Source organism: Chlorocebus sabaeus, chromosome 11 (genome assembly GCF_047675955.1).
Source record: "Chlorocebus sabaeus isolate Y175 chromosome 11, mChlSab1.0.hap1, whole genome shotgun sequence".
Classification (NCBI taxonomy): Eukaryota; Metazoa; Chordata; class Mammalia; order Primates; family Cercopithecidae; genus Chlorocebus; species Chlorocebus sabaeus.
The window spans coordinates 98,078,048-98,092,589 of record NC_132914.1 but is presented as its reverse complement, the minus strand read 5'-3'; the positions used below and the strand labels follow the sequence as shown (position 1 = coordinate 98,092,589).

General features: G+C 39.0%; 1 protein-coding gene and 1 pseudogene across 5 annotated transcripts in view; one reads left to right on the top strand and one right to left on the bottom strand.

Annotated features, from left to right (window-relative positions):
• ANO4 (anoctamin 4) overlaps nucleotides 1-14,542 on the bottom strand; it is a 417,600-nt gene that overhangs the window by 379,414 nt on the left and 23,644 nt on the right. For all 5 annotated transcript variants that reach the window (XM_008004386.3, XM_008004385.3, XM_037996641.2 and 2 more), the window contains exon 3: nucleotides 13,545-13,796. In XM_008004386.3, the coding sequence (XP_008002577.3) occupies nucleotides 13,545-13,796 (252 nt within the window). The remainder of the gene's footprint in view (nucleotides 1-13,544; nucleotides 13,797-14,542) is intronic.
• On the top strand, nucleotides 2,207-2,746 carry LOC119623839 (large ribosomal subunit protein uL23 pseudogene; annotated as a pseudogene).

Genomic DNA, 14,542 nt, shown 5'->3' with positions numbered 1-14,542 from the left:
CACACACCCACATTTAAAAAAAAAATTGTGTGACCCCATAAGGTTTCCAAAGGATTTGAGGTGTTATATTATCTAAATCGATGTTCAAATTATGAGTTGCAATTCATTCGTAAGCAGTGACATCCATTTAATGGATCTTGACTTGTACTTTTTGGGGGACAGAATGGAATGGAATGAAAAATATCAGAGTATGTAACAAATAATAAGAATTATTTCCTTAAATATTTTTTTCAGGTTTGTGTGTGTGTGTAAGAGGGAGAGGGAGGAAGGAAGGGAAGGAGAAGTAGTAGTAGTCATAGTAGTAGTAGGTCAAAATACATAAATATTTCTTACTTTAGGTATTGCTCAAAAATGTTGAAAGCCACAGGCTAAAAGAAGGTAACTACATAGCATTTTACTACTAACTAAACTTCAGCATCGAAGCCCAGCACAGGAAATATGAGGAGGAGACAGTTAAGAGAAGGGAGAAAAGGAATCCATGGGCTAGAATAATTAATAGGAAAAGTTGCTTTCACTAACATTTTAGGATTTGAAAAACACTTTTGCCTATTTTATCTCATTTGAGTCTTATAACTGCACCATTTTACAGATGAAGAAACTGAGGCTCAAAGAAGTTAAGTCTTTAGTGTGAAAGGAACACGATAAGTCACAAAGCTGAGAAGACAAGCCAGGTCTTTGTCTCCTATTCCACATTCCAACTATATCTTCGCCAGCTCCAACACATTCTTGAGATCTCTCTCAAATTACTACCACATCCTCAGTCTTTCCCCATCTTCAAAATCCATATTAAATGCCCTCTTTATACACCCCCTAATAGTGTCCTTTGCCTTCACTGAGCTAATGAAATTTCCTTATTTGGATGATTATTTCACCTCTCTCTCTTCTACTAGCCTATCCCACTGTCATTCCATAATAAAGGAGCCTTGTTGGCTTGGGTCACTCCAGGACACCCAGCACCGAACATAGTACTGGGCACAAAGTAGGCACTCAATAAATAGCTGCTGAATAAATGAATATGAGTTACACGACCTGGGACAAGGAAAGTGGGCCAACTCTTCCATTCTCCAATTACAACCACAAAGTAGTTATATCCTTATTTTCCTGAAAAAGACAAAAACTGTAGTTTCCAAAACATGTACCCGCATAACTAGAAGGAATAGTGACCAGAGGGTGTTACCCAATCTGTTTGGTGCCTCTTTGCTGGAGAGAACTACAAACTGAACCAGAATCCAGGTACTCAGCAGTTCCTGGGGGTTGGAAAGCCTGCTCAGATTCTGGGCCTTTTTCTCCCTAGACCTCAGAGCCATGAGACTTGCCCTTAGCTAGCAGAATGGTCCACAAGTCCACTGGTGTCTACAAAGCTGGTAGATGAACTGTTATGAGCCAGCATTCCAAAACCCTGGCCTACTTCGGCTCAGCACCTTGACACCATACAGGTTGCCAGTCATCTCCCCCTCTCAGCAAAGGTCGGTGGAGATTTTCCATGCTTGTGGTCGAACTGAGAATTCCATCATGCTCTCTGACTTGCTTTCCCGTGTACATCTTCCTAGCCACTTCACTTCCTTCAGCTGATGTCATGGATGCTGTGGGCCCCATGGTACTCCCCCAGCTGCTGATGGCTCTCAGCTGAATCTTTCTTAGGAAACTGCCCGCAAAGAGAATTCCCCAGGGTCACATTCATTCCTTGTGGCAGCTTGCATCCAGGCAATGATGGCAGGGTACAATAGCTTTGTTGTGGGACAATGTTGAAGGATTGTTCCAGCTCCAGGTGTCCCTGTGTGAGGGCTGAGGCTGTGTTTGTGCATCACCACAGTTTATATCTTCCCTCTGCCTGGTTATGCTTCCTTCCCTCCATCCACCACACACACACCACACCATACACACTGATCCCAATGACTCTCCCCAAGAAACTTCTTGTGTGCACATCTCTGGTTCAAAATCTATTTCCCAAAGAACCAGAACTAAGACAGTTAAGCTCCCTCTTGAGTCAGTACCATGGTTGTTGGGATTTTCATTTGGTTTTTAATATCAAAATAATGTCTATGGAAACATTAAGACACTTACACATCACAGACAAATAATATTCCTGTAACAGAGCATAAGCAGACTTCCCACTTACAACTGGTAGTAAAGAAAATGTTCTTTATGGAGTGCTGTTTTGGGAACTCAGAGGTGTGTTTTGATAAAAACAATATAAAAACAATATTGCCCTTTTCACAAGATGGCGCCGAAAGCGAGGAAGGAAGCTCCTGCCCCTCCTAAAGCCGAAGCCAAAGCGAAGGCTTTAAAGGCCAAGAAGGCAGTGTTGAAAGGTGTCCACAGCCACAGAAAAAAGAAGATCCACACGTCACCCACCTTCCGGCGGCCCAAGACACTGCGACTCCAGAGGCAGCTCAAATATCCTCGGAAGAGCGCCCCCAGGAGAAACAAGCTTGACCATTATGCTATCATCAAGTTTCCGCTGACCACTGAGTCTGCCATGAAGAAGATAGAAGACAACGACACACTTGTGTTCATTGTGGATGTTAAAGCCAACAAGCACCAGATTAAACAGGCTATGAAGAAGCTCTATGACATTGATGTGGCTAAGGTCAACACCCTGATTCGGCCTGATGGAGAGAAAAAGGCATATGTTCGACTGGCTCCTGATTACGACGCTTTGGATGTTGCCAACAAAATTGGGATCATCTAAACTGAGTCCAGCTGCCTAATTCTAAATATATATATATATCTTTTCAACATAAAAAAAAAATTGCCAAGAATCTTTAAGAAGAGGATTATTCCTGTCTTTCAAAGCACCTGCCTATTAGTGACCATAAATTTGGTATAATATTTTTTAATAATATTATTTAATAATATTATTAAAAATAATATTATCATATAATATATAAATAATATATATGAATTTAATATAATATATAAATAATATTATAATATATAATAATATTATATAAATATATATAAATTTATAAATTTAATATATAAATTAAATGATAAAATATATAAATTAAATATATAAATTTTAAAATATAAATTAAATTTAAATATATAAATTTAATAATATTAAAAATAATATTATTATATAATAATATTATTTGGTATAATATTTTTTGTTACCTGTGTCCTGTACTAAATTCCAAGCTCCATGTACTAAATTCTTGTACTAAATTCCATGTACTAAATTCCTGTACTAAATTCCAAGCTCCATGACTGACAGCATGGGCTTCACTTGGAAATGCAGAATCTAGGCCACGCACGGTGGCTCATGCATGTAATCCTAGCACTTTGAGAGGCCGAGGCAGGCTAATAACTTGAGGTCAGGAGTTCAAGACTAGCCTGAACAACATGATGAAACCCTGTCTCTATTAAAAGTACAAAAAAAAAAAAAAATTAGCCAGGTGCGGTGGCACATGCCTGTTATTCCAGCTACTTGGAACGCTGAGGCACAAGAAGTGCTTGAATCCAGGAGGCAGAAGTTGCAGCAAGCTGAGATCATGCCACTGCACTACAGCCTGGGTGATGGAGTGAGACTGTCTCAAAAAAAAGAAAGAAAGAAAAAAGAAAAAAAAAATGCAGAATCTCACCACCCCTTGCCCAGACCTACTGGATGAGGATCTGCAGTTTAACAAGAAGTCCAGTGGGCTTACATTAACGTTAAAGTTTGAGAATCACTGGCCTAAACTACGAAGTTTCAGTATCACATTTTAACCTTATTGAAAATATATGGGATATCCATTCAGTCATATATCACATCCCATTAATTACGGAGTGCTATTGAAGCTATCTCTAAAATGTCCCTTGCATTATCCCTTTTGGACAATATTGTTAAATCCAAACTCAGGCTCTCTTAGCTCTTGTGGACCACACTTTGAGTGGCAAGAGTTTAGATGACTGGAAGATGGATGACTTTATTGGAGCATCTTAAAGCCATCTGATTTTAAAATATATAATTATTTGCAAATCAGATTCAACACAGCTTTTATTCAAGTTCTTCAGTCTCTTATATTAGAAATCCCCAGGTAACTTAATAGCTACATCATTAAATTGACTTTGTCTTCATCATTTCTTTGTCACCAATCATTCTCTGATTCATGGGTGTTTTCAATCTTGTAAAACTAAATAACGAGCACGCATGGAGAAAGAATTAACAGGACTGCTGGAATCAGTAATTAAACAACAGGAAACGTTCTTGAATTCTGGAAAGAATAGTATAGGCAAGCTTAGGAAAACAGGAAATTTGAAGAAAGCTCAGCAATGTATTTCTCTTAGCCAATGCTCTTGTCAAAATAAACGTTTCCAAAGATTCTCTTAGTTCTAAAGTACAGGCAGTTCCCAACTTAGTTTTTCATTGAGAAGTGGTATACATAGAGGTTAAAATTCTGGGCTTGCTCATAAATGTCCATTAACACATGGAATGTACCATGGAAGACCAGAGTAACAGCCCCAGAGAACCCAGCCACCCTGTGCGGCAATACCTCTATTGGTGACACATTCAGCACTCAACCTCAATGTGAAGGAGACATTTACCCCCAGGTCTTCTGGAATCAGCCTTTGCACGCTGTCCTGCTGCTTGGAACGCTGGTCCCTCACCTGAATAGCCTCAGCTGAAATTCGCCTTCCCTTCCACTGTGACATCTTCTACCCAGCCAGCATCTTAGGAAACCACAAATCACCTTTCAAAACGCATAAAAATGCCCTACTTGTTACAATATCTTAAGTTAACCCTCGTATTCACACTCCATGTAAACCAAACCAGGAAATTTATTCCATAACATATGATTAAAATCTAAATACCCCTTCAGGGCTACTTTGACAAAAGGGAAATTTTTAAAGGCAGAGAGGGCAGTAGGAAGATGACATTCCATTTTTAAAAAATCATATACAATGCTCAATTAAAATCAGAAAAGGCAAGAGAAAAAGTAGGAAAAAGAGAAACGAACAAATGCAATAACAGAAAATGGTTACAAACATGGTAGATACTAATTCAACTATGCCAGTCATCACTTTACTTGTGAATGGTCTAACGACATCAATTAAAAGAAATTGTCAGAATGGATACAAACACTAGACCCAACTCTGTGTTCTCTAGAAGAAACCCACTTTAAATATAATGGTTTAGAGACTTTCTAATTTATATTTCTCTGGTTTTTGTAGAGGGTACCTGGTCTTCCATTACTCTGTGACACGGATTTAGCTGAACTAACACTCTAGCAGAAAGGCTCAGGCTGGCTGGGCACATGGTGTGCAAGCAGGGACAGGTCAAGGAGTGTCTCTGGGCTTCTCTATAAGGGAACACACGAGTCTCCTGGTGAGGTCCAATTACTCTGCATCTCGTGGTCACATCAGTCGCTCAGGTTGCAGGGTCACTCTTTGCAGCACTCTATCTCTGAAATCAAACCTCTGTTTCCGTTGGAATCAGTTCTGAAAATATCTGGTCACAATTTGTTGAAAGACATTGAATTCATGCTATCAAATGGGCACCTCTTCTAAGGTACTCTATACCCCAGGCAAATTCACAGCAACATAACATTGGGTACCTAAGTTTTCAGAGCTTGCATATATGGAGTACCAGTAAGCTCGGTAAGGTCACCAGAAAAGGTGAGTGAACACCCTTCCCCTCAAGACAAGACACGATGCTCTGCTCAGACTTTAGGTGCACAGGCAAAAGCTAGGCTCCTGGGAAGTGATCTGGAACAGAAGATAGTCATTTCTCAACTCCTCTCCTTTTCACAAATGAGGAACATGTGTGTAAAGTCCATAAGGAATGTTTGGAATTCATTAGTGTTTTGTTTGTTTGTTTGTTTGTTTGTTTGTTTTTAAGACAGAGTTATGCTTTTTTTGCCCAGGCTGGAATGCAGTGGTACAATCTTGACTCACTGCAAGCTTTGCCTCCTGGGTTCAAGCGATTCTCCTGCCTCAGCCTCCCGGGTAGCTGGGACTACAGGAGCATGCCACCATACCCAGCTAATGTTTGTATTTTTAGTAGAGACAGGGTTTCACCATCTTGGCCAGGCTTGTCTCAAACTCCTGACCTTGTGATCCACCCACCTCAGCCTCCCAAAGTGCTGGGATTTCAGGCATGAGCCACTGTGCCTAGCCTAGCATTCTTTTTTTAAAACACAATCCCACCAGAAGACCACTAAAGGGAAGATGGTGAAGCCAGGGAAGGAGGGCACAAGGCAAAGGGAAGAGTTCTCAATGATTCCTGCCTATGGAAATGCAGGGAGATTACCAATGGTCTTGAACACATACAGAGGACACAGGTGTTACCGATAGTCTCAAGGGGAAAAAAATCTTCCTCTTTGGAAAAAAATTCCCCCCATGTTTTTGATTAGGGTATGGTTTGCAAAAGGCCCTTGCTAAAATAGAATCAAATGCATTAAAACCCATGAACCCATTATCAATACTTAAGGTACCAGACTACTGCCACTAAGCAGAGCTTCAGAGAACAGGATCAGACTTTGGTGTAAGTCAGTGGTTCTCAACTAGGGGTGATTTCGCCTGCAAGCATACATATGGCAATGTCTGAAAACTTTTTTTGGCCGTCACAACTGACATCTGTTGGGTGCAGGCCAGGGATGCTGCTAAACATCCTACAATGCACAGGACAAACCCCACAGCTAAGAATTATTCAGCCCAAAATGTCCACCGTACCAGGGTTAAGAAACTGGTATTAGTTAAAAAGAAAGGCCTAAGTGCAGCATGAGATACAATTTACAGACAGCTAAAGAACACAGAAACCTGAGAAAGGGGAAATCAAAGGTGCTAATCATACTTCACCAAGGACAGCCCTAAGAGAGAAACAAGAACCCTGGGAATGCCCTAAAGGAGGGGACCTATTGCAAGGGCAAGGTACTACACACAGGACAAGAAACTCCCAGGGAGGAAGGAGAGTTAAGAATTGACAATGAACATGGGACAATGAGTTAGGGACCACGTCTTCTGCATGTAGGATGTTTAGCAGTATCCCTGGTGTCCACCCACTAGATGCCTGTGATACTTCCTGCCCAGTTGTGTCAACCAAAAATATCCCCAGACATTGCCAAATGTCCCCTGTGAAACAACATCATCCCTGCTTGAAAAATCATTCTTCTAAGCGGGATCTTTTGAATTTTTATATACATATTTTTCTTATTATTTCATCGTTTCTTCTAGATTCAAGATCTTTTTTTTTTTTTTTGAGACAGAGTCTCGCTCTGTTGCTCAGGCTGGGGTGCAGTGGCACCATCTCAGCTCACCGCAGCCTCCGCCTACCAGGTTCAAGCAATCTCATAGCTTAGCTTCCCAAAGAGCTAGGATTACAGGTGCACAACATCACATCCGGCTAATTTTTGTATTTTAGTAGAGATGGGGTTTTGCCATGTTGGCCAGGCTGGTCTTGAACTCCTGACCTCAGATGATCTGCCTGCCTCAGCCTCCCAAAATGCTGAGATTATAGGCGTGAACCACCATGCCCAGCCAAGACCCTTCTTTTCTAAACTAGGTTGTTTAGTCATTCTTTCAGGTGGTCTACATAGAATACATTTTCCCAGTCTTTTTCCAAAAATTTTCTTATGCTGACCTCCCTCTCCAGTGATCACTTAGCTCCATCTGGAATTCTGAATTCATTTCCTTCATTTCCTTCAGCACTTTGAAGATATCAAGCTGCTGTTTTCCAGCCTGTCATTACTACTTGTTTCTCACTTTGCAGGTAATCAATTTGTTTCTCACTTGCAGGTAATCTGTCTTTTCTCTCAAGTTATTTATAAGATGTTTCTGATTTTTGCTGACTCACCATATATTTACATATGGATATATTTTTATTTATTCTATTTGGCACTCATCACGCTTCTTACATCAAAGAATTTGTGTCTCCTCATCAATTATGGGGAAACTTCCAGCCATTGCCTTTTTAAACATTCCTCATATATATATGTTCTATTCTTTTAATGCAGAACAGAATTTCTATTAAATGGATGTTGAGCTTTTTCATTCTGCTTTCTACATTTCAACCTCTTCCTTCTTGTTTTTGTATCTCGTATATCTTTGTACTGATAATGGGGTAATTTCTTCAGATCTATCTTCCAGGCCTAATTCTCTCTTCAACTGTGTCTAATATGCAGTTTCAACGGTCATAGAAAACATACTTCCTACATGCCAAGCTCTGCACTGAGCAAACAAGTACATGATCAAACTATTAATTCCTAACTCAAGAACTTTATTTACATCTATTGTGGTAGCCATATGAAAAAACTGTATTGAAGTACAGTAAGAGCAAAATTCAATATGTGCATAAGAATTGCCAATGGAAACAGAAAGAACAAAATACGCTGAGGCAAAAAGGGAAAGAATTCACAGAGGAAACTCTTAACTGAGTTTGAAGAATAAGAATGTTCTAGGAGGAGAATGTAAGGAAAGGTATCAAAGTAGATGACACAGATGTGCAAAATCATGAGTTTTTAGGAAACAGTAAAGAATCAAGTGTAAGTACTGTGCCGATGCATCTGTACAGAGTGGTGAGAGATGCTGGAGAGTCAGCTAAAGTGAGTTAGGAAGGCCCTCATGCACCTGTACCATGTACGAAGTGTTTAGACTTTATTCTATTGTCAATGGAGAAGCAACAGAGATTTTCAAGTGGAGGGCAGGAGGAGGTGGAAAAGGAGGAAGAAAAGGTGGGAGAGGGAGGGAGAGAGAAAGAGGAAAAGAGAGAAGGAGAGAGACAGGAGGGGAGAGAGAGAAAGTGCGAGGGAGTGAGGGAAGAAGAAGGGACAGAGATGAATTGGGAAAGCTAAACTATGGTCATGGAAGAATTCAGACGTAGGGAGACTTGTAACAAGACTGCTGGCAGCACTAGTCTAGGCAGAGATGGTGAGAGTTTGAGCTGAAACGTCAGCAGGGATGGAGAGGAAGCTCTGAAGTACCAATATTTCTAAAATAGACGTAATGAATATGTTAGCCAGCTGGCTGTGGAGGCTGATGGCCAGCAGAAGGTTAAGCATGAAGGGGTTAATCCAAAAAACTGGATTAGTACTGTGGATGATGCAATTAACTGAATGTTTGTGTCTCTCCAATATTCATATGTTGGAATTCTAATTCCAGCATGATGGAATTTGAAGGTAGGGACTTTGGGAGGTGATTAGGTTATGAGGGTGGAGCCCTCATGAATGGGCTTAGTGTCCTTATAAGAAGAAGCCAGAGGGCCAGCTCACTCTCATTCTAACCTGTGAGGGTATAGTGAGAAGACCAGCCAGCTAGAAACCAGGAAGACAGCCCTCACCAGACGCCAAATCTGTCAGTAACCTAATCTTGGACTTCCTAGCCTCTTTTTTTTCTTTTCCATGAGAAATAAACATTTGTTGTTTAAGCCACCCAATTGTATATTTGTTATGGCAGTCCAAACTAACACAATGAGACTATGCCAGCATTAAATAGAATAATAAATTCAACTTTGAGGGCTACCAGAAGGAAGTTCCATTTGGGGTATATAAGTTTTGATAGTCTGGGATATATCCAGGTTGAAAGTTCCAGCAGGCAGTATATGTATACATACACAGGTAAAACTTGTCAGAGAAATCAGACATGAAAATATGACTTTGGGGGCATCAGTATGCAGCCGGGGATTAGATAGAAAGGAAGAGAGTGATTGAGGATCAGCTGGGGATACAGGAATGACTAGAAAGAGAAGTTGGAAGGTGGAGGTGGTAGCGGTAATGGAAGTTACACATCTTGGTTATCAAAAATTGCATGTTAACATGAACACACAGAAGGGAACAATAGACACCAAGGCCTACTTGAGAGTGGAGGTTGGGAGGAGGGTGAGGATTGAAAAACCACCTATGAGGTACTATGCTCACTACCTAGGTGATTAAATAATTTATATAACAAACCCAAATGAAATGCAATTTGGCCATGTAGCAAACCTGCACGTATACCCCCAAACCTAAAATAAAAATTGGAAGGAAATAAAGTGAAAACATAGTTTTACTCTTTTTATGTGACACTAAGCATGAAGGAGTTATTTCCATTTTAATTTTTAAAATACCTTTCATGCCTTATTTTTGTCCTCAAAATATTTCTTGATTTAACCAGAATTCTTATAGTATATCCCAAAGTCCAGTATCTAGTAGCAACTTTTTGAAGTGTAAAGTTTCTAATTATTTTTCTCTTAAACCAAAACTTATAAATTATTTGTAACAAATTTAATATCAATTAAATACTATCATCATTTACTTCTTAAAAAATTGTATGTCAAACCTACTAAAAGTATCTGAGATAAAGATCATTTCCAAGCTTTCCTCCTATGGTTCTCTCAAATGTATCTTCTTTTAATTGAAGAAATAATTTAATAATATATTCTGCATTCAATGTATTTTTACTAATATTTTAGTTAAATATTTAAAATATTTTAATATTATTAGCGTTTTAATAACATATTAATTAAATAATTTAAAACAAAAATGTATGTGTAATCACATCTTGTGAAATCATCTATCTTAACACCACACTGAATTAGAATGCCTGGCTTACTTGTCTGCCTCCTCCACTAGACTCTCAGCTCCTGAGACAGGCGTGATGCCTTACTTAACTTTCTCTCCCAAGGACTTATCACAATACATAACATGGAGTGGTAACTTACTATATATTGGATGGATGGATGGATGGATGGATGGATGGATGGATGGATGGATGGAGCAAGCCAGACACGGGAGACAGTTTTTCTGTCATAAGGAAGAACTACATTCAGGACCACTATGCAGTTTCACAAGTTGTTCACTGCACAAGGTGACAAGTAGGGTTAAGTAAAGTCTAACAGAAGAGAATCTACTATAGAAGTTAGTCACACAATGAAGGGAGAGGATGATGGAATAGGATGGTGACAACAGTTAACACAGATAAATAAAATGAGAGCTCAAGAAGCTCTAGTCATTTAGTTAGTATTCTGCTACTAATCATTCTTTCTAGGATTACAGAATGGTGGGATTTATAAAATAGAAAAATGATTTTAAAATGTATTTGGGAAATTCATAAACAAGAAAATTCTCACAATCCATAAATAATTGTACAGTTATATTGTGCCTAAAACTCGTCAGCTCCTCTATATCAATCCCAAAGTTTATAGAGAAGAGAGATAGCTGAGAATTATGAAGGGATGTCTGGCAAAGTCTGGAATTTGTAGGGTATCCTAGTATAGTTGAACTGACTTATCTCACCTCAGAGTTTTCTTCTAACTAGCCACAGAAGCAAAAAATTAAGTATAAATGGGTAATAAAATTAACTGTATTTTTAAAACAAAATAAAATTAAACTTTATTCTTTAAAACACAAAAAGAAAACTAGAAGTTTTCACACAAAAATACGTATTAAAATCAACAAATTGTTGAAAGAAATCAAATAAATGTAATAATTGGCCTATACATAATTGTTGAGACTTACAGAAGCTATACCAGCATCTATAACTTTCTATGATAAAATGATTATCGCATGCTTGTGTAGTATATATTTGAATATCCAGGCTTACTTTGTTAGGCTACAAATAGTAAGAATAATAATAAGCAGTTGCCTGGAAAAAATCATATTTTATTGCTAATGGAAAGTTCCCAGGAATGAAGAGAATTATAGGCTTTTGTTTGTGAAAACCCGCAAGTTAAACATAAAAACCTCTTCCAAAAATCAGATCAACTCTGAGTATAGTGCTCTATAGAGGAGGAAAAAAGTCAACTAAGGGAACCATGATAAAATGTTAATCTGGCAGCTGCCATTTCACACCCCTTTTTGCCACAAAATGCCATAACCTTTCAGCTACCCTGGGCAAAGGAGGTACTTTATATATTAACTTCTGATTTTATTAAACTAAAGCAAGCAGAGTCAGCTTTCCTTCACAATAAAAGCAAAACCCAGAAGATTTTAAACTTACTGTACAGAAACATTTTCAAGTCCCAGATAGTGATTTTTTCCGCTGTCAAACTGACCTTCAACAAGGACAGTCAGAAAGATGGTTATTTTGCCATGTGCAGAACTGGTGGTATGCAAATGTTCCCCAGTGCTCTTCAATACCAATCCCTGCTATTTCAATTCAGTCATTTGACTAAAGAGCCTTTGGAGGGGGTCCTAAAGCTATGTATGGGAACCGCAGGAAACAAAATCCCAGGAAGGAAAGCCTGCCAAATGCAGATTGCTGAAGCTCACCCTGTGCCATGGACACAGCATCCCCTGGGGTAAGACCCAGGAATCTTCATCTTTAACAAGTGCAATGCTGATTCTCAACATTTAGTGATGTCTGCAATCTACTGCTTTGAAGATTAGTTTTGGTAATCTGGAACTTCTGCAACTTCAGCATCTTACCTCTAGGTGGCAGCATCTATGAAATGTTGAGTGTCGCGGTATCCCAACATTCAAAGATTTATTTCCAGAACCAGAATTACACATTGGATTTGGCTGACTAAACCATTATCTCTAAGTGCTGTATCTATAGAAGGAAAACATGGCAGGATAGATTTTGCATAATTTAAACCTCCAACTCAGATTTTAGAAATAAAAACAATTAATTGGCCATCCTTGCATGGCCATTTCTGCAGCTATTTCCAGGGTGATGTAAGTGATAAATTTCAAGGCAGGATGTTGTAAGCATTCTTCTCGCCCTGACTGTTTAACTCATGACTTCCAAGGATCACATAGATCAGCAGTCAACAAACATTTTCTATAAAGGACCAGATAATAAATATTTCAGGGTTTGCGAGACGTACAGTCTCTGTCACAATTACTCAACTCTGCCACTGTCATTTGAAAACAGCCATAGACAATACAGAAATCAATCAGTGTGGCTGTGTCCCAGGAAAACCTTATATATAAATACTGAAGTGTGAATTTTATATAACTTTCATGTGTATCAAAATATTATTTAAAAACTTTTTTTTCCAACCATTTAAAAACGTAAAAGCTATTCTTAGTTCTTGGGCTGTACAAAAACAGGTAGCCAGCCAGATTTGGCAGTAGTTTGCAGACCCTTGAGATAGGTCAATTTGGTGGAGCAACATGAATTGGTATTAACTACAGTATTCAAAGATGACTTTCTGATGATGACTTTTTTGAATACATGAATTTAGTCCAAGATAGGTATCTTGTCACTAAATACAGCATTAAATAACTTAAAGCCATATGACAGATCTTGGAATTTTGATTCAGAGTTGATTTCTAGATAATATTTTACCAAACAGAACTAGCACTTAGGTCAAATATTTCTATACACATTCAACCTTCCTTCTGGTATAGCAAAGCTATTAAAGGCCAGTGAGAGCTGGGCATGGTGGTGTGCATGCCTGTAGTCCCAGCTATTCAGGAGGCTGAGGTGGGAGGGATTGCTCGAGGCTAGGAGTTCGAGATCAGCCTGGACAACATAGTGAGACCCCATCTCATTGAAAAGAAAAGCCAGTATGAACATAGAGGTATTGTCGGGGTCCATCACATCACACAAGCAGAAATACAGATGCAATTTATTCAGCAGGCAAATGTGTGAAGGAATCTTATATACACCCAGCCCTGAATCTCCAACAGGAAGTCAACACTTACCTGTCGTGTCTTGACTCAGGGTTTCCTGGCTACTACTGCTGTAAGAAGGCACTGGAGTGATAGACAGTGAGGCTGGACAGGACAAAGGTGTGGCCTGGTCAGTCTTGCGGGTGAAAGATCGGTGGTACACAGGGATGCCTGCATCTCTGGAGACGAAGAGAGGCAGATCTGATGGGAGGGTGGGTCTGCCTTGTACGTATGGATTTTTCCAGTGCGTGAGCCCAATTGCCACAGGCCCAGCAACGTCATAACCTGGTGAGATAAACATATTAGGTGAGTGGCAGCAATCAAAGCCATATAGTGTGCTTATTTTCATTATTTTCATACTTCCCCAAAATCTTAGCTGTTAGTCAAACCAAATGCCACTTGGGCTAAGAATGTATGTTCACAATAAACAGGCAGGCATCATCCCTCTTGATGGATCTTGTTCACTTAATCAACTTATGTTTATTAAGTACATGCTAAGTGCCCACTCTGCCTTCAAGGAGCTCAGAGTCCAATCAAGAAAGGAGATAAGACCTGTGTTCATAATAAAAAAATTATTTAAGGCCTACTATAAGCTAGAAACTTTGCAGAACTGATCTAGAATCCTCACAGCAATTGTACGAGGGGACTATTACAATTTCAGTCTTACAGATGAGAAAACTGGATCTCAACCTGGCCCACATAAAGTTCCAGAGGCAGAACTTAAGCACAGATTTGACTCCAAAATCTATGTTCTTTCCCATAAACTACAACTAACTACAGTACAAAGCAAGATGAAAGAAGCCATTTTAAAGTAGATCAGAAAGTGCTCCTCTGGAGTTCGGGGGAAAGAGCCTTTCTAGGTATAGAGTCTGGGATATGGGGAAGGTAGCATGAATTTGGATGAACCTAGGGAATATTATACTAAGTGAAATAACAGAAAATGACTGTATGATCTCACTTATACACAAAATCTTTATATATATGTATATATAAAAATTTATATATATATAAATTTATATAAATTATGGAAT